General features: G+C 38.7%; 3 protein-coding genes across 3 annotated transcripts in view; 1 reads left to right on the top strand and 2 right to left on the bottom strand.

Moving 5' to 3' along the window:
• Positions 1–95: 95 nt before the first annotated feature.
• LOC146474761 (large ribosomal subunit protein uL1-like) lies at positions 96–7,362 on the bottom strand. The gene is made up of 4 exons (XM_085116504.1): positions 7,261–7,362; positions 6,049–6,350; positions 2,209–2,381; positions 96–317 (listed from the first exon to the last, which is right to left on the bottom strand). Exons 1-4 carry the CDS (start codon positions 7,263–7,265, stop codon positions 147–149), a joined length of 651 nt encoding a protein of 216 aa, XP_084972630.1. The 5' UTR covers positions 7,266–7,362; the 3' UTR covers positions 96–146.
• A 1,156-nt stretch (positions 7,363–8,518) lies between these two features.
• Positions 8,519–12,759, bottom strand: LOC146474760 (peptidyl-prolyl cis-trans isomerase FKBP5-like). The gene is made up of 8 exons (XM_085116503.1): positions 12,624–12,759; positions 12,460–12,531; positions 11,130–11,290; positions 10,857–10,940; positions 10,465–10,653; positions 9,932–9,982; positions 9,496–9,546; positions 8,519–8,923 (listed from the first exon to the last, which is right to left on the bottom strand). Exons 1-8 carry the CDS (start codon positions 12,712–12,714, stop codon positions 8,798–8,800), a joined length of 825 nt encoding a protein of 274 aa, XP_084972629.1. The 5' UTR covers positions 12,715–12,759; the 3' UTR covers positions 8,519–8,797.
• A 47-nt stretch (positions 12,760–12,806) lies between these two features.
• The window catches only part of LOC146474759 (PRELI domain-containing protein 2-like), a 9,067-nt gene continuing 2,009 nt past the window's right edge, over positions 12,807–19,864 (top strand). The window contains exons 1-6 of the mRNA XM_085116505.1: positions 12,807–12,988; positions 13,496–13,553; positions 14,192–14,265; positions 16,161–16,315; positions 18,144–18,252; positions 19,504–19,864. The exon at positions 19,504–19,864 is cut by the window's right edge and continues 2,009 nt beyond it. Of these exons, the coding sequence (XP_084972631.1) occupies positions 12,914–12,988; positions 13,496–13,553; positions 14,192–14,265; positions 16,161–16,315; positions 18,144–18,252; positions 19,504–19,563 (531 nt within the window). The 5' untranslated portion in view covers positions 12,807–12,913 and the 3' untranslated portion in view covers positions 19,564–19,864. The remainder of the gene's footprint in view (positions 12,989–13,495; positions 13,554–14,191; positions 14,266–16,160; positions 16,316–18,143; positions 18,253–19,503) is intronic.

Here is a 19,864-nt window from a genome sequence, read left to right as displayed (position 1 = left end):
CAAACCCCATTTAGAGAGCACTTAAAACATACTGCAGGACTTAAATTGTCTTTGGACGAAAACACCCTCGCTAAAATAACAACAGTACACCACAGTTGCCATTCAACACACTTTATTGAATACAAGCAAGCTGTTGACAGGTCTGTTTAGTACAGACGCTGAGGCTTCCCCATGGTGCTCTTGATGTAGAGCGCTCGCACATTCTGCCAGTTCTTCTTCAACAGAGAAACCAAGAAGTTGACAGCAAGATAGACATTTGCAACGAGTTCATCTTCACTCATGTCAACATGACCGATAGCCACAGCAAGGCAGAGAACCTAAAAGTCAAGTATAAACAACTTGTTACACATTTTCAGGAAAACGACAAAACTTTTGAGTCTATAAAACATGTTTCGACAGAAACTTTTGTCATCCTCAGTTAGTTAAAGTACAAAGCGGTAGAAGTTGAATTTAAAATAAGAAGACAAAAATGTTAATAATATTATGGTAACGGTAATAACAAAATGAACGTGAAACGTGACAATGTGAGAGTTATAAGAATAATTTAAGATTTACATGGTGTAATTGCTGGTTCAAGGAGGGTTGTTCTTTTTGAATATAAATAGCCTCTTTTATCTCAAGTTGGAAAGTGGCAGAGGCGTGATCTAAAAATGTGAAAACTATCTAATGAACATAAGGCGCGGCAATGTTCAGAATTATGCAAATGTTTGAAAATGTGAGAGGCCCTATCACTGGCTAAGTGCTCAAAAGTTTTGTCGCTTTCCTTAAAATATTAACTTGTCTGCTACTATCAAGACCCTTTGTTAAACATTGCGTTCAACCTGGTAAAAGAGTTTGCTGTAACAGCTAACATAACAAGGTCAAAGACAGGAGTAAGGAAAAGTTCCCCTACTGGGTGGGGAGGGTTAGGGGTGCCAGTAACTGGCAAACCATGATCTGCCATTTTTTATGGGCTGTGCTACTATATACTGAATGCTACAACATTTTTGCATAATTTAAAACAAAACAATGGCATATATACTGTAACCAAGGTGATGTGCTTTTGAACAAAATAAATAAATGACTGGATTTTACAGTTTCGGCCTGATATCAAAGACCGTAGCCCATAACACAGGTCTACTACAGCAAAACCAGCATGGGTTCGTCCCAGCTTCCACTTATCCTTGTTTTCGTTTTTACGATAGAAGCCCCAAATCCTTGTGTACATGTAACTTTTGAGTCACATTATGGCTGTACCACTGTGAGTTCAAACTACATGTAGTGGCTGCAATGCATTAAGATTATCATTTCAGAACGAAAAGTTTTTCAGTGCAATGTATACTACGTATGACTATTCAAGTGCTTCAGTTTTTGATTATTTCATTCCTCCACCATGAAAAAAGGTTATGTAGACACAGCAGGAAGTGTTCATCTCATAGCAGATTGAAAGCCATACATTTAAACAAATGACCAGACAGTGACCAACAACATTTAAATAAACAAATAAACGAATTGAGGAATTTACTGTACATGGACAGACATGAAGTTCATCTGGGTGCATTACCCAGCTATACACAGTATTAATGAGAGAAAAATAAAGAGAATGAACCATTGCCAATCACCACGGTGCCCACACAATCTCAACTGTTAAAAAAAAATGTTTGTCGACCATTACGGTCTCCCCAGAGATTTAAGACCCTGGGTGCAGGTCCGACCAGAGGGATGCACCCTGATCTGGTCTTCCAGAAGATAAGGCCTTACCAGTGCTCAAATGACAGCATTACTTGTATTCATCCAATTTGTAGAAGCTAACGGAGCAATTCTGTTTGGAATGCTCTAGACTAACAGTTTTTGTGTGTATCCTTGAACTCCTTGATTCTGGTATTAATTTTGTAATCCCAAAATATTGAAGATAGCAAAAAGAGCCAACATGGTTTCTGTGCAGTACACTACAAAGACTTCATCTGCAGTTTTTTTTAAGCAAAATTATCAATACAGTCTTCATGATTATGTACCTTTCCAAGGCTTAAAGATGCCAAATTTTTAAAAGTACTTCACATCCACATCTTGAATTTCTATATAAATTATCTGCTTGTCTCATAGAGCACTCAAGGCAAATTTTTTTTTTTTTTTGATAATTCCAGGAAGCAGCAGTTGTAGATTTACTGGAAATTAATTGTCCATTTTACTTCGATGAGCACTGTGCCTTATTTCTGGTGAGCATCCTACCTTCTTCATTTGAAACTTGATCGTGGAGCGCACTTCCTCAATTTTCTGCACCATGTTGTCATTGTGCGTCAGTTGGGTGGGAAACTTGCCAGCCTTGTTTAGGCCAGGACCCAGGATACGTGGAATCTGCCTGATCAAACTGTCTGACGCCAGGAAAGCATCATATTTCTTAGCTGAAAATTAAAGATTAAAGTGGCATGTCAAGTAATTATTGAGTTTCTTTATGGTTTACAGTGTGTAGTTCATCTTGTCTGACTTCAAATTTGCCCCCTGTTGTTCTTTTTTATTATTATTTTATTTTTAATTATTATTATTATTATTATTATTATTATTATTATTATTATTATTATTATTATTATTATTATTATTATTAGCAGGGATTTGCTAAAGCAAAGGCATAGAAAAAACCAGGAAAGATTTATTACTCGACGTTTCGGGGTCATCGTGACTCCATTAATCGTCATCGCGAAATGTAGCGGCAATTTGGATTGCCTCGTTAAAGAAATGCTGCCATGATCGATTCATCATCTGAGGAGGTATCAAATATAAAATCGTCTTCGGAACCGTCCAAGGAATTTGTAATTCCGCACTTTAGAAACGAATTCGCAACCATTTCTCTTGGAATGGCACGCCACGCTTCGCCGATCCACTGACACATGAGCTCTTCAGATGGTTTTTTCTGGCGTCCACCCGCCATAAGTTCATGAATTCCTTCAGTTATCCATGACATCCACTTCTGCCTCACTCTGTCTTTGAACGGCTTGTTCAAACAAACATCTAAAGGCTGCAACACTGAAGTTAACCCACCAGGAATAACTGCTAAATCTGTGTTCTCGCTTTTGAATGAACGCTTGACTTGCTCGGTCTTGTGGGCTTCGAAAGAATCAAGCACAAGAGGGCTCCTTTGTCTTCCAAGTCCTCCGATTCGTGATCGCCAAACTTTCCCGATCCAAATTTTCATGATATTTTCATCCATCCATCCCTTCTGCTGCACGGCAACAACGACGCCATATTTGTTTCCAATTTTAGGCATGGTTTTGCGTTTGAAAATAACCAGCAGTTTCAGCTTGGCACCGTCTCCTGCGCATGTCAAGACAACCGTCAGGTGATTCTTTTCCTTTCCAGTTGTCCGCATCTTTACAGTTTTCTCGCCAGTTTTACTGACAGTTCGATTTGAGGGCGTGTCAAATTAAATCGGACTTTCGTCCATGTTTGCCACAAGATGAAGTGGGTAGCTGTGGGCTCTTCGCTGCTTGATAATGAACTGCTGAAACTGCACGATTTTCTCTTCATAGTGTGGGGGAAGACGCTGGGCCAACGTTGTTTTCTGCCTCAAAGACAAGCCGTTTCTCTTCATAAACCGTTGACACCAGTGGTTGGAAGCCTTAAACTGACCAGCAGGAATCTCGTACTTTGGATCTTTGGAAATTTCAAATGCCTTGAGCCTAACCATGGCAGGTAGAATCGCTAGTCCATTGTTTCGTTTCTCCGTAATCCAAGCCATCAGATCTTGTTCAAGTCGGGCCAAGCTGCTTTTCTTCCACGATTGGCATGTTGAAGTCTCGGCATTTTCTGAAGATTTTCTTTGGACTTGCGCCACAAACGAACGTTACTTTCTGCAATTCCAAACTCTCTCTGGGCTGCTCGATTTCCGTGTTCTTCTGCAAACTGTATAATCTTTAACTTTTCTGATGTCGTATAACTTTGTCGCTTCATCGCCATAATCGATCACACAAGTTAACAGTGATTGAAATAAAGATACTTGACAACATTGTCTTTAAATACCGATTGTTGTTTATTGATTGTAATTAAACAACTGTGATAGGTAGTTTATATTCTCGTCATAACAACAGTCCTGGAAACAGCCATCTGCTATTGTTTCTTTTGTTTATGCAAATGAGTAGCGCTTGGGAAACAAAAGGTTCCGTTTGTAATGCGCAGCGTAATTTTTCAGCCTCAAATGTCTTAAAAAAAAGTGCGCATTTTACACGGGTAAATACGGTAAATGCCTCGATTTGTTGGCAGTCAATGAAACTCGATTACATGAAATTATCGCCGATAATGAGGTCAGTATTGATGGTTACAATATTGTTCGCCGCGACCGACCGCTAAACGGCAGAAATGGAGGTGGAGTTTGCTTTTATGTTCGTTCTAATATTAATTATAATGTTCACAAGGACCTCATATTTGACCAACTTGAAAGCCTTACTACTGAAATTAGCAAACCAAGAAGCAAATCTTTTATTGTTGCTACATGGTATAGACCTCCCAATTCACCTTTTGAATTGTATTTTCCGATTTTGAATCTTTTGTTGGAAAGCTGGATGCTGAAGGGAAAGAGTATTACCTTGTGGACGATCTTAATTGTATTATGCTCTCATCAACTCTGAATAATGTAAATACCCAGGCGTTACTAAACATAACTGATATTTACAATCTAAAACAACTTATTAACGAACCAACAAGAGTAACGCCTGTGAGTAGCACTTTAATTGATGTTATTTTTACTAGTCACCCGGACAATGTATTTTGCTCTGGAGTATCTCATGTCGGAATCAGTGACCATAGTTTGATTTATATTTTTCAAAAAATCTCATTGTCATACGCGGTTAAGAGAAATAGTACTGTTTTGTATAAGCAATTTAAAAAATTTCGATCATAACAGATTTCGGTCGGACATCTTGGCTCAACCGTGGACTGATCTCATGTAAATGGATAACCCCAATGAAAAGTGGTTAAAGTGTGTGATCTGCATGCTCCACTCCACACTAAATACGTTGGTGCTTCTAAAAGTCCATGGATTACTCCTAAGCTTAAGAATTTGATGTATCCGAGAGATCGTCTTAAAATTAAGGCTTTGCGGACGGGCGATCCAAGTGATTGGAATAATTTTAAGAAGTTGTGTAATGAAGTGAACAATGCGATCAAGAATGTAAAAAAGTCCTATTATTATAAAACTTTCGAAGCTCGAAGACATGGGAAACTATCAATGAGGTGACACGCCACAAATCGGATAAAGTTGTAATAAACGAGCTTGAGCTCCATGGAATGAGAATAACGAATTCAACCAAAATTGCTGAGGGTTTTAATAAATTTTTCACAGAAATCGTCCCGCACTGTCCAGGGATGTACAAGAAGTTGACACCTCTTTTGATGAATATATTTACCAAACCAGCAATTGTTTTAGTTTCCAGCGTGGGACTCAATTGCACATTTTGTCCCACCTTGCATAATCCCACCTCTCTTGCATAATTATTATGCAAGAGAAAGGCTACAGGCCTCAATTCTGTGTCAGCAAGACTAATAAGAGAATGTCTGGATTTAATCTCCGCATCACTCGCTCTGATATTCAATCAATCGGTCGATAGCGGTATTTTTCCTGATGAATCGAAGAATGCAAGAATCACGCCTCTTTTTAAGAAAGCAGGAAGTAGGAGTGATCCTTCTAATTATCGCCGATATCAATTATCCCGGTTGTGGCCAAGGTTTTCGAGCGAATCATATATGATCAGTTGTATCATTACCTAAATGAAAATTATCTTCTCGGTAGACACCAATCCGGTTTTCGCTTTCTTCATTCTGCAGTTACTGCATTGATTGAAGCGACCTAAAGGAAACACCATGCCTAAATAAAGATTTTACCTTTACCTTACCTTACCTTACTGCTGTGATTTGGGGACCTATTTTAACTGGGGCTTACACTTGAAATTTACACCAGTCTTCTTTAAAGAATAAGAATAGAATAGACTCTTGATAACTCAAATGTTTGCTTCATATACAGAGCAGCTCATGGCCATCTTTACTTCACTGCTAAACAGAGTACCTTGTACAATTACTTACCAAGCTTTTTGACAAGTTTCTTGTTCTTGTTCAGTTTCTTTAAACCTTCAGCATCCATGCAAGGAACATCATTTGCCTTGGCCTCGTCACAATGGGATGCATCACCAAGAACACAAACCTTGAGTTTGGGTCGAGGAATATTCTTGAGCTTTACAGTTCCACTGAAACGCTTGTCCTTCTGAGGATCATAATTCTTTAAGCTGATTTGGAGTTCAACTGTTTCCACAAATTTTCTTTTTTTGTCCTTGGCTCCTTGCAGGACAGCATTGCAGCACTCAAACAGTGTATCACGGTGGAGCTTACTGAAAAGGCAAGCATAAATACAATTTACAAGGAAGCCAAGACCTTCATATTACAACATATCCTAAATTTCAAGCAAAATAACATACCATATTTATTCAATTAACTGCCCTGGGTGCTTAATTAATTTTGGACCCATAGGGGGGGGGGGGGGGGCTTACTTGAGGGTGGGCAGTTATTATTTTCCCAACATTTTCAGCAAGCGAGGACATTTTTAGAGATGATCATTGGTTCGACTCCTGTTGGAAGGACTTGGAATTTCTATTTCAGAGTATACCTGTGTCACTGACTGAGAAAAGATACAGCTATCACAATCAATGGTGTCCAATAATAGCAAATTTCAGTTAACACCAGACTTGAGAAATAGCGATTTCCTTGCTATGACTGGTGACTCACTCTGATTTATACACAAATGTCAGAAATAAAAAGGACCTTGTTTTATTTCATTTAACTCAAGACTAAGCTGACGGGGAACCTTCGATCAGTTGGATTCGATCTACTAACGCTGTTCTGTTAGTTTGGTGAATTGGGTGCAAAGTACAGTGTAAGCTCGTGAAACTCGAAGTCGTGAACTGATATTGAAGCAGACTAAAATGGCTGACATTCGGCCAATACAAAGCCAAATGAGTCGTGTTCTAGGTAACGAGTGTTTGCAGTTCAAAGAAGAAAGAGTCATCGTCCCAATGATTCAGATCAAGAAAATAATTTCACAGTTGTGTCGTTTCGCGTTTGGTCAAACTGGTGTTCAATCTGTCTGCTGAAAATCCAATGTTATTTACGATTTAAGAGGGAGAAATGGCTACATTTTCAAGAATTGGTAACCTCTAACATCGCCTTGTTTATTTTTATTACGTTATATTTATGGATGGCAATGAAAATGGATAGAAAAGAGAGGATTGCAACATCACCAACCTCATTTTGATCGCTTCACGAACAGAGAGGGAAAGAAAGGAAGAACTTTAGCGCTATAGTCCGCTGTGATGTCGCGGGCGCGTGACCATTTCCCATCGGTCTACGCGGCACTCGTTGCATTTCCCGTCCCGCAGTTCTAATTTTTATTACCAAGTTGATTTCCCAGAAGTATTTTCTCCCACCGAAAACTACACTAAAAAACCCTATGAAAGCGGTAAAATAATTATTAGGAAAGTACTTCCGTACCCAACAGAAACGCTTGCTACGCAGGGTAAGTTGTTCTTGAATGGATCCGCTGCAAAGAGCCGGGAAGCTAAAAGGATGCCCTTTTCACCTCCACAGTATGCGAAAGGTCACCGCGATTGTGAAGGGGACGCAAAATAGATTGTAAGCGATAAGTAGTAGAAAGCGTTGTTGTAAATAATCGTGCTGTAAGACTCATGTAACAACAACGTTGGCGATATTATTTATATTCATCTTTGGCTTGTCCACTGAGGTTTTTACAAAGGAAAAAAATTAATTTCCTCTCTTATGGATGTGATAGTGGGTACCAGTTCGAGAAATAGTTGGTATGCGAACGAAGGGCTTGAATCTCTGACAGAATACTCCACTGACCCAGCCCGCCCGCCCGTGTCGTGTCTGCAGAAAACATCGTCATGATTCTCCTAACAACTCTTCTCAACCGTACTTTTGACAGCGGGCTGTCCTTTTTGTGTCCCAGTAAGGGCTGCTTAAAAAATTCGTGAAATAAAAAAAAAAGTCGTGGACTCTTCATTGCTGAAAACTGTTGAATCTGGATAAAAGAATAAACAATGTTGAATTCAATTCTGGACCTATAGCTTCAGTCTTAGTCAAATTTCTTGGGAAGGATCGCTGATCACGGGATTCACCCTTCCCTCTCAAATGAGTGATATTGTTTCGCAAGATCTGCTAGGAGAATTGCGAGAGACAACATTGAGTCGGCGGGGAAGTGGTGAGGGAAGGGGGCACGGAAAGTGCAGTGTTAGCTTGGTTGCGAAGTTTCCCAACGGAACTTGGCAACCACTATAGGTCAGAGAAAAACCTTACTTCTGAAGATAAATTTCAGAATCTTAACGACAAAAGGGCATACATTAGCACAAACATAAACTTTAAAGCAGTTTTTTTTGCATTGAAAATTTAGGGTCTCAAGGATGTCGCAAACGCTTGCGTCTTTTCGCAGCTACTGCTAGGAGACAACTCGGACTCTTTTGATATCCGTATTTATGTAACTGGTGGGTCTGGTGCAACATTTTATTTATTCCAAACTCGATTCAAGCGATTATTGACCTGCTGTTCTTCGCGGGTCATTATCATTCCCTTTTCGCATGAGGTGCAGTTCATTTGTGTCATTTGTTTTACAGGACCGCCTTAAACGCCACTTGCAAGTGAGCCTGTCAATGGCAAACTCTCTGTGCCTCTGGCTCCGCTGCACTCAACTCTTTATAGACCGCGACCTGCTAGTGTCATCAAACGCTCTTGATAGCTTCTTCCTTGTAAATCCTGCGCGTTAAACACTTCAAGCTTTCCGTCCAAACATGTTACCCAGCGCTCTGGACATTTTTTGATCGTGCTGTCGTTCCTTCTGTTTAAGAATTCGGAGTTGCTCCTGTACTGGTTTATTAGAAGGGTCTAGTGTTAAGGCCTGAAATAAATAAATAAATAAATAAATACTGAATAAATAACTGAAGGTGCGATAAACTGTAAGCAATGCACTTAGTTGTAAACATGATCTTCCTGAGAGAAAGCTCATAAGTTGACTGCCGGGCTAAACATTATATGCAGCTAATATTCTCATTGATCGTTAATTTTAGGGGATGGGAATGTTTGCATGCTACTTATTACATGTATACGAAATACAATAAAACTATTATCAGGGAAAGTACTTTATACATACAAAACAGCGAGAAGTGCAAGCTTAAACTAATAACTTCTGTTTATGCACGGGCAGAAACAGCAAGTAACGGCTACATGTAATATTGTTAAAATCTCACGTGAGCAGGCATAATGGCCCCTGGTGACTGGCTATAACTTTTTGTCTTAACTTTAATAGTGTCTGTAATTTTTACATTTAAAATAGTATGTCATAGTTTTATACTGTTCTATTGTATTGTGAAGTCAACGCTACACAAAAAATACAGGAATTGTGCCAATGACCTCCAACCCCCCAGTAAAGGCATTAGGAGATGATAGTAGACAATAAAATAATTTATTTACCTTTTCTAAATCCTCTCTTGCCTTCTCAAATTCATTCAATACAACAAATGCCTGTAAAGAACCAGAGCAAACACAAAATGATAACATTTACTTCCACCTCTCTCTCCTCATTTTCCCAGACACTGTTCTGATTAGTACCCTTACAACAGTGCCTGAGCGACACCTTCAGGTGAGTGGGACCCACTCTTGAACACTTGACCTCCTTCTCCTCATGAAACGAAATATGTCAGCGCATCGACCCTACTGGCCCTAATTTTGGTCTAAAAATTAAGGGATGGTAGGGCGGGGAGATGGGGGCCTCATCCTCTAGCTTAGCCACTGTCCAAGTTCCCTTTTGTGCCCTCCTAATTATTGAAAGTTAAAGATTTCAAGTGACTTTCAGTTAACTAAGCTATTGATATGCATGTACACGTATGTAATTCACAAGCCACCTCACCTGCCCTCGTCTGAAGAGAGCTTTAAGATTTGTAGGCAACATTGTAAGAACCTGTACAATGACAAAGCAAAACACAGGTGAGACCTTAACCAACACTATATCTGGAACTGCAAATGACTGATGCACCATAGCATCCTCAGCAAGTTCTTAATAATAGTACATTGTACCATCCGTTATAATATCTATACAATCATGAATTGATGAAGCCGCACTTACACAGCACCATATTTTCTATCTATTAATGAGAGCCGAGGTGGCCTCTCTTATAAGCCTGGGGGTTTCGTGAGGTCTCCTCGCCATTATTGTAAATTGAATATTTCTTTTTTTAGCAAGGCAAATAAATGATGATGATGATGATGATGATGATGATGATGATGATGATGATGATAGTATCAGACAGCTATTTCATAATCACAAGGCTATCACAACATAATAGCTAAAGCCCTAGGAAAATTATATTCATGCAACCCCACAGAAAATGTGAAGGCCTCCAAATTTCATGGCAACTTCAAATTCCTGTTTAGACCTCTAACCTTTGTGCAGTTTGGTGCAACAAATTCATATTGTCCAAGCTTTCCCTGGCATGCAGATAAATTAAGAAGGCATGAAACCCTTAGCTCATCAAACTCTTCTCTGCAATCTTCTGGCAAATTATCCCCAATTAAGATAAGTTGTTTGAGAGCTTGACTGTAACGCCTAGCTGCACAGAGCCATTTGCCAACCTGAATCAAAAAGAAGAAACAAAGCATTTGAAGTTTTTATTATAAGAGGAGGGGATGGGAGGGAGTGGAGGAGAGGGGAGGGGGGAGGAGAGGGGAGAGGAGAGGAGAGGTCAGAAAAATAACTCCTCTCTAACATCTCAACACAATCATCAACATCAAAAATTTATTTATGATTAGAACTAGCTACATGTAGTTCATTGAACCTTGAAACACTCTGTTCCCTTGGCTTTGTGATGTGTGGCTAATGTCAGCTTTTCCTCTGGAGTGGTTTCCCAAGGCTCCTTTACCTGCAAATGACAAAGAACAGGAGTCCAATGCTTCAATGCACTGACTACCAAATAAAAGTCTTAGGAGACTCATATCATGGAATTGCGGGAGTTGGCAGGTTTGTTAGACTATAATAAGAGAAAAACATCATTGTTCACACCACAAAAAAGTTGGTAATATAACAATCCTGACCCAATAAACTGTTCTACCTTAAAGAAAGACAGAAGCTCTATTTCACACTGTAAATCACTCTTGGAGGAAACATCAAGCTCTTGATCAGTGTCATCATTATTAATTGGTATGAAACAAACTTCCTTGGTGTGCATGCATTCTAGGCATTTGTCCAAGGTCTCTGAAAATTCGCTATCACCTAAAAAATAAAAATAAAAAAATGATAATATACTCACAAGGCACAGAGGAGCCAAATGTGACCATTACACCAGGTAAATTTACTGGGAAATTGTTTCGATGTGACTCACACCTTCGTCAGTTACAAAAGGCATTTGAAAAACAGTTTGAATTTAAAACAACCTATAGAAGCATGCACAATTAAAAATAATGATATACAGAAATTGTAGTGCAAATCAAATTTGTTGATTCAAATACCAGAATTTGACCCGACAAAGGGTCATGAGATTTTATTATACATTTCTTGAAATAAATGGCAGAAACCAGCAATGATCGCTTGGGGGAGAACGATTATTGCCCAAAGGGTACTGAAATGTTTTCAGTCATTTATGTGTGCAGCATCAATGTTTTGTGCATCCCAGGTTGCTCTCAACAGATGTATGCCACATTTAACACTTTGTTAATGGTCATGTTCACTTACTTAAATCAACATACAGTCAGCTCTCGCCTTGCGGACACCTCACTATTACAGACACCCCGATAATACGGACAGCAGCTAAATCCCCGGCAAAAATAAAATATTAATTGCAGACGACTGGCTAAAATAAAATCCCATTATTATGGACTCTCGCTATTAAGAATACTAACTTGCGGTCCCAAGGGTGTCCACAATAAAGGGAGTTGACTGTATTTGATTTGCACTGCAATTTCCTCATGCAATTAATTAGCCGGAATTTAAAGGTCAAATCCCTGTGCCCTGTGATACACTTGTCAATGGTTTGCCCCAGGATGGGGAGGGGGGGTGTGGGGAGAGGGGTTTGGTTGCTGGGGACAACCCACAGGAATTTTGACTTTGCGAAGCTCTACCTGGATAGGGATTTTGATGGATTTGACTCTTAATGGAGGTGCAAGGATGGGGACATTTAAAAACCTAAAAATGTCAAATCCCCGTGCGTTCCCCCCTCCCCAACCCCATCCTGCAATCCTGTAGCAAACCATTGATAGGTGCATTACTTTATAGTTTTGGGTATTTGAAGGGTGTGGGGGGTCGTAACAAATTACAAAATAAGTGCAATTTCTAAAGCCGGAAGCTGGATTAAAATTATAAAAGATTTGCATACACCTGAAGCTAGATTTCGTGAAAGTTCTGCATAACAACTTTTACTTAACTACAAACTACGGTGTGCTTACCTTCACCAATCACAATTTCCTTTTCGCTTGTCTGTATGACAATATCATCTTGAGAAAATATTTTCAGCTTAACTGAGAAGACAAATGTGACCTTATTTAGACGTATGATATGTCCTTCAAACTGGTTCAGAGTAAAAATTACAGAAAGGAAAAGAAAACACTACCTTTACAAGGAGATCCAAAATTAGGTGCTTCTACTCCAGTCCCTTTTCGAACAACAGTTCTTGGAAAACCTGCAACACGAGTATCAACCATTTTGATCCGCCATATTGAAATCTAAAGAAGCTTTGCATTGATTGGCTAGCAAAGGATAGATTGTCCAATCGCAGGCCTTCTTCTATCTCAACATTTCCTGCTGTTTTCAGACAGCAAAAACGTGCAAGCGGGCAGCGTCCTCACGAAACATTTAATTTTTCCGCAGATTTAATGGCTAAAGCCGTTAGAAACTGCGGAGATGGTCCGTTTTGTGGAAATTAATTATGTTTTTCAGCATCCTTTTGAAAAAGTTAGTCGTGCATACTTCCAAAAGGTAAGGTTTTTTCAAGATATAAGCTCAGCTTCGCGTGACGGACAGATCCAAAGTGTCGAGATTTGTTGCAGTCAGCATGACTATTATTTTTTTCCTTAGGCATCCTTTCTTATTTTTTAAGTTGAGGTTTATTTTGTGATAAGTCAAACGTGTATGGTGCTACCTTTTTCCATTTGAAGATGAACCACTCAAACGATTTCCAAAGTATAAAAGCTTATATGTAGAAATATAAAGGAGAGTGTACGGATATTATTCACTGGGATAATTTGGTTTAAGGAGGATTCGTACAGCTCTATTATTATTATTTTTTTTAAGAATCCATTGAAAATCTTTTCCACTTGCTTTAGTTTTTGTTGCTGTCTTTCGACTTTGATCATATGTTTCATGTTTGTGTCTATGTGAATTGGGTGGAGGTAGGGAGGGGAATCAGGTCCTACATGTATATCTGAATTTTAATTTGCAAACTTATTTACTCATTATTTTTTAAATTTGTTTACATGTGTACAGTACACTTGTGGTAAAGATACAAATGTGACTGCAATACGAGTCTTGGAACATAAAATAGGTAGGTCATATCATGGATGTTTCATATTAATTTTTTGTTGTCAGGAGATTTAACAGACAAATTATGTGTGAACACCCCAGAGGCAATACATGCACAGACACTTCTTTGTTTCAGTCAGCTAAATGTGTTCTTGGGAGATCAAAATACATAGTGCTCTGTAATACAGTCGCTCCAGTCTGCCAATCTCACAGGGTCTGACCAATCATTGATTGATGGAAAATGATGCCAGGAAATAAATTATGCTTTCTGCCAATTAATCAAAGTCTTTCGACTTTCAACTTTCTGATTAAAAGTCCAACACACCAACTACTTGATCACCGCACTTCCACTGGATTTGAGTAGGCTTGTTAACAAGTAGTGGTAATACTCTTACTTGCTTCATGCTGCAGAAACCAGCTATTAGCTCCAATCCTGTTAGCCACCCTAGGCCTGAAATACTATGACTTTATTCTTCTTTTTTTTTTTTAATTTTTTTTTTATTTTTGCACTGCGCACGACCTTTACATAAAATCAAAAAGTAAGTTAGAAATATTTAAGTAACCAAGAATTTGGTATGTAGTGATGCAATAATGTACGTGTACCTTGTCCCATGACTTGCAATTTTATTGGCATGATTTTTTTATTCTGCCTTTCTTTAGACCCAGAAACTGGAGAGGAGTATCTTTTAAGAAGAGGTGAATGTGTAAATGTGCTACCAGGAATCTTAAAAAAGGTACACATTTAATTGAATTTTATTGATAAAGGTGATTGAATTGAATGTCAGATTTATACCCTTATCATCCTTGGTGTTAATTGAGTCAGTGCAGCTATTGTAAAGTCCATCACAGAATCTGAACATCTACATACAGTTTACTTCTTTTTGCATTCTGATTTACTTAGAGTCTACTGTCATTAAAGAAAAACATAATACAATATTGCAAAAAGAGTTTGAAACAATAGCTCAGCCTGTTTTTCTCAAAAAATTATAGAAAATCAGGCAGTTATGCACAGGCTAGACAAACAGGTATTCAAAACCAAGTGTCTGAATTCCAATTGAAGAAGCAGCATTCCTTGACTTTTTCATGCAGTCTCCAAAACGTATTTCATTTTCATAAAAACTTGATCTTTTTAGTTAACAAAGTTTGCTTGTTGGTGACATCCATTGTATTGGGTCTGTCTCAAAAATACAATTTTTGTTTTAACCAACTGCCTTTTAAAGTGTATATGACAGAATGGTTTTATTCACTTGATCTAATCTCCATGTTGTTTTCTTATGAAAATCGTAAAAAAATTCCCTATTAATTTTTCTTCCCCACATTCAAGGTGTATAAAAACGTGAAATTTCTCTTGTGGTGGGATATGACATTGTGCAAGATGGGAGACTGGGGATAGTAAAGCTGTGATGTCAATACAAGATCACTACTTTCGCGGTTTCTCTATTCCTCAGTTGTTTCATTGTGAGCATTCAACATTCCCAGTTATAATTTCATCCATACAGTCATCTTCCTGAAGAACAGAGAAACCACAAAACTAGCAATCCTGTATTGATATGATAGCTGTACTATCCCCAGTCTACCATCTTGTGTGGTATTGTATCCAAACCAGAAGTAAAATACGTCTCAAACATGAGGAAGAAATATTAATAGGGATTTTTCTTTTTTTAGATTTTCACACAAGCAATTAAAAAAAATTTTGTCACACAGCACAAAATAGCATATTCCCTACACTTTAAAACATGCCATAAAGTTGCGTAAATCTGTACACTGAGCTTTACGCAACTTTACACATTCCCATAAAGCTGCATAAAGCTTCTAAAAGTCCCTAAAGCTCCATTAAGGAGGCGTAAAAGTAGTGTAAAGTGCTGCCTTTATGACCTCCTACATTGTAGTAACGTACCATAAAGCTGAAGTAAAGCTAAGGTTTAATTCCTATGTAAAGTTGATTAAAGGCCCATAAAATAGAATTGGCAGATATGATGGTCTTCCTTATTTACAAGGAAAAGATCAGAGTAGGTGAACATCTCAGTTGGATGGATGGACTTTTCCTGGGGTTAGTTTTCTATTCTAATTTCTTAAACATAAATTGAATAGTGACAAATATTGCAGTTATGATTCCAGTTACTAGATAGTCTTCCAAATTAAAGGAGAATTGCAGGCTGAGTACACTTCAATTAATAAGAGGTACAAAGACTGTGAAATCATTGGAAGTTAAGAACCCTGTGTGTGCACTGTAACAAAAGAACAAAATACCTTGACTTGTGAATGATTTCTCGCACCCATGACTTGATGCCATAAGAAATATACAGAGAACAGTAAAGAGAGGGAATATTTGCACTTGTTGATATTGGTGCTTACATGTAATGACAGTTACCCCAGGCTATTTTCTTTTTGGATTTTAATAGCCCTTGCTGCTGAGATCTTCTTTTCCTCCATAGTCATAAACTGTGCAAAAATGTCATAGACATATTCGTAGACATATTCTTCAGGAAGTTACAGGTTCTCGGACCATCCCAAGATACACAGTAGCAAAAGGGAGCATCATCCTTAATCCAGTAGGTTAAAGAAATGGTGCACAGTAAGCCTGTAGCATCACATGTTTCAGTAAATATGACCATTAATTTTTCTCTAGCTTTGTCCATACAACACTGTTGAAGTAGAAGAGGAGGCATGGCTAAACAAAAAAGAGAAATGTCTTCGTCTTCATTGTTATAACCTGACTTGGTCCAAGTATGCATCCCTTGAAGAGTACAGCTGTTTCAAAGCATGTGACTCAAACCCCAACTGGTATGTAGCAGAATAAAAAAATACTCTGCTTCTTATACTGTATGCCTTTTAAACCACAACAGTAATTAATAGCCTGCAGAGCAGGTGTGACTTTTCGCGAGACGAACGCTGAGCGGGAGTCACGCACGACAGGAGTTATTTTTTCCGTGCCCCTCCTGTCATGCTTGACTCATGCTCTGCCCTTGCTTCACCCTTCCTCTGCTCACCTGAAAAATGCAAAAAATCACACCTGTTCTGCAGGTTACAACAGTGATGATGATCATTTAGTTTCTCTATACTGCATCAATACTGAAACTGACACAATGGTCATGAGAATAAAGGAGTTGATTACCAAAGTAAAAAGTCTTGCTTTTAAGCAAATTCTCCCAAATAGTACCAGGAGAAATATATGAGAACAGTAGGGAGAATGTAATAATGCATCAGTGGATGCATCCAGTAGGTGGCAAGGATTGAGGCTGGTTGAGGAATTATAATATTATTGTCAGTTCACAAACAATGTGTTGACCACAGAATCGCCCTTCCCTGGACTGGTAAAGTCCTCTTGTTTGTTTGTTTGTTTGGGGGTTTTGTTGCTGTTGTTGTTTTGTTTTGTTTTATAATTTTCATGTATGGACATTTTATTTCCGATGCTTTTCTACCAATACATGTATAAGGATTTTGACACTCTTCCCACCGGTGCCTGGGCAAACAATCACCCTAATATATATATTTCTTTATTCTCATGGGCCCAGTTGCTTGGAGATAATAAGAATAATAATAAATGAATATTTAAGGTGAACGGATTTGCCTTAATAAGTTTAATCTTCCTGCTACCTTCTTGTACGTCTTGTTGAAGTGCGTTCTGAGATACAGGGTGGGGTCCAAATGTACGCCAAGGTACTTATAATGTGTTGTAAAATAATTATTGATGTGCGACCCATTTACTGAAAGATTCAATTTCCTACCACCGAAACCGTTTAACCTTTTTGCTGTTCCAAATAGCATGACTTCAGTTTTTCCTTTTTTAAGGTTGATAATAAGTTCGTTTTCTTGAAACCACTCACACAGACTATTTAAATCCTCGCTGAAATCCTCCCAGCAGCAATGACTTTGGCTCCATCTCAATTGGAGCTCTCACTCCCTCTCACCTCCGGAGTCTGTAAGATCCGGGGTGAGTAAGAGTTGGGGCTCCAGGGAGAATCATTTTACTATTTGCTATCAGGGTTTTCAGTTGAGGCCGGAGGCCGGACGTTTCGTCCGGTCGTTTGCCATTCCACGTCCGGTACTTTGAGATCAATATTGGCTATTTTTTTTTTTTACAACTGTATTATATGTTTTTCTTACTAAGGCATCTCATGAACATACTGACTAGAGGATAACAGAATAATCAAGTACATTCTTCAAAACGGCCATATAACTCTTTTGAAAATGAACATTCTGTTGTTGCCATTCTCCCTCCCCCTCCCCCCACCAACTGACCATTTTCATTCAGTAATTTACAGAATTTTAGTGAGCGCCAGCATCGCCTAGGAAACTGTTTCCTTGGTTCCAGAAACGCTGGAAATGGTGTTTCTGAGTATTCTATTTTAAAAATTTCCTGAGGGAGCATGCCCCCAGACCCCCCTAGGTGCTTGCGCTGAACGGCGCCAAGAAAACAGTCACATCCAGTGCTTTCAGAAGTATGTCCGCTGCGTTACAAAACAGTTGAAAACCCTGTGCTATCCTAAATTTGCTGAGCCAGCCCAAGTGCATTAGTTTCCGTGCAGCGTTCTGCACTCCTTATGCTGCCTTTACTGTACACTTGGTTTTTTGTTTTTGTATTTTTTCCTTTTTTTTTTAATATCTCCAGGACATCATTTGAGCAGCGTGGCAGCATCAGTGTTTATGGTGTTGGTTCACTAATTGGTGGAATGTTTGAAGCTTTTGGACAGACATTTCTTCAACGTGGAGCTAAAAAGGTACATGTCACGGCGAGCAATAATATTTATTATTAGTTGTAAACAATAAAATCAATGTACATTGTATCAGATCATTGTCTACGCTGCGGAACCAAAAAGCCATTCTTCTTGGGTTTGAATGGAAAGTGTTGCATGGAATTTACATGTATGTGAGCCTGTGTGAAATTTAGTTTTGTACTACTGATGTCTTCTGCGTGTGAGAGCTCGTTCCGCACTTGGGACGTCTCATTGTTTTTGTGAAATAAATGTGATGATTTTAGCCTGGTGAATAAATGATAGAGTAATACGGAACAGTGTTTTGTTTGTAACATAAAACGTAAGCTTAGATACCATAAAATATGTTCGGTTCGTGGACTGTTCAAGTAGACTTATAATCTCACTTATATTGTACGGTCAGGTGGAATTGATCTGTCGGTAGCCTGTTGGTAAACTGTCGGTTAGCTGTCGGTCCACTGTCGGCCGACAATTTACCGACAGTCGGTTTGGGGGGCTCGTCTTCAAAATTACCCAAATCCGAGTTCTTCCAACAAGAGTCGAACCTGTGACATTCCGATAACTTTCATCCAAACTACAGTAATAGTAACCGGAGGTCATAGGTTCGGCACCTGTTGGGAGAAGTCGGATTTTCTTTTTCCGAGTATGCTTCTGTCACTGAATAAAAAAAGAACATCATGATTGTCTTCTTTTTTTTTTTTCAGTTTTTTTTATCACTCTTTGTTTATTTTATTTTTCTGTTATTCTAACTACTTTTTGTTTTCTTTTCTCTCTCCTGTGTTAGTTGTAGTGTACCCAATCTTGTCTTTTGTTTCTTTATCCCTTGTTTCAGAGTTAACGCCCACGCTTATAAGAATCAATTAGATAAGAGGTTTAGCTTCTAAAGAAACTGTGGTGCTGCGACCGTGGGGAGTAGAAACGAATGTTTGGTTTATCAACAGAGTTGATAAGGTAATTTGGTCACCATAAAGAGATTCGTGAATGCCGATGTTTCGAGCGTTAGCCCTTTGTCATCTAGCGAGTCAGAGCGACTGAGGGCTAACGTTCCAAACGTCGGCACTCGCCCAAATTATCTTATCAATTTTTTTTCTGATAAAACCAAACATTCTTTAAAAAACAGCTGCAACCATCCAAAATCCTTAAATCAGCGACTTACAGAAAGTGGCCTTACATGTGCTTCCTTCGTTACTTCTGTCGCTTTTGGAATTTTGTGAGTTACTAACTAAAGTTCTCTACTTTTGTTTCTACCTGTCGCAGGGTTTTCATATAATGGAGGATCTTATAATGACGATGAGTGGAAGTTACACTGAAGCTTAGAACCAATTAGTGCAGGAGACTGCAAAGGAAGCAGTCAGTGAACTGAAGCATCAATGACTGGACAACCGCTCCTCAGGACTGGATTGATTTAGTTTGCAGTGTTTTCTATTTTAACAGAACTAAGTAATCGTCAAGTGGCATTTGGCAAAACAGAGTGATTTTGTAACATTTAAAAGATGGCCCAGCCGTTTTTACTATGAGGTTCGTTCTCACTCATTCCAATCAGCGCACGTTAAGGCCCGTTTGCATTACTAGTACACGTACCAATTTATATGCCCGATTTGTAGGTGCAATCACTGCA

Source organism: Pavona decussata, unplaced genomic scaffold (genome assembly GCF_977016875.1).
Source record: "Pavona decussata unplaced genomic scaffold, jaPavDecu1.1 SCAFFOLD_87, whole genome shotgun sequence".
Classification (NCBI taxonomy): domain Eukaryota; kingdom Metazoa; phylum Cnidaria; class Anthozoa; order Scleractinia; family Agariciidae; genus Pavona; species Pavona decussata.
Note: the sequence above shows the minus strand (reverse complement) of the source record. Positions and strands in the feature narration are given on the sequence as shown.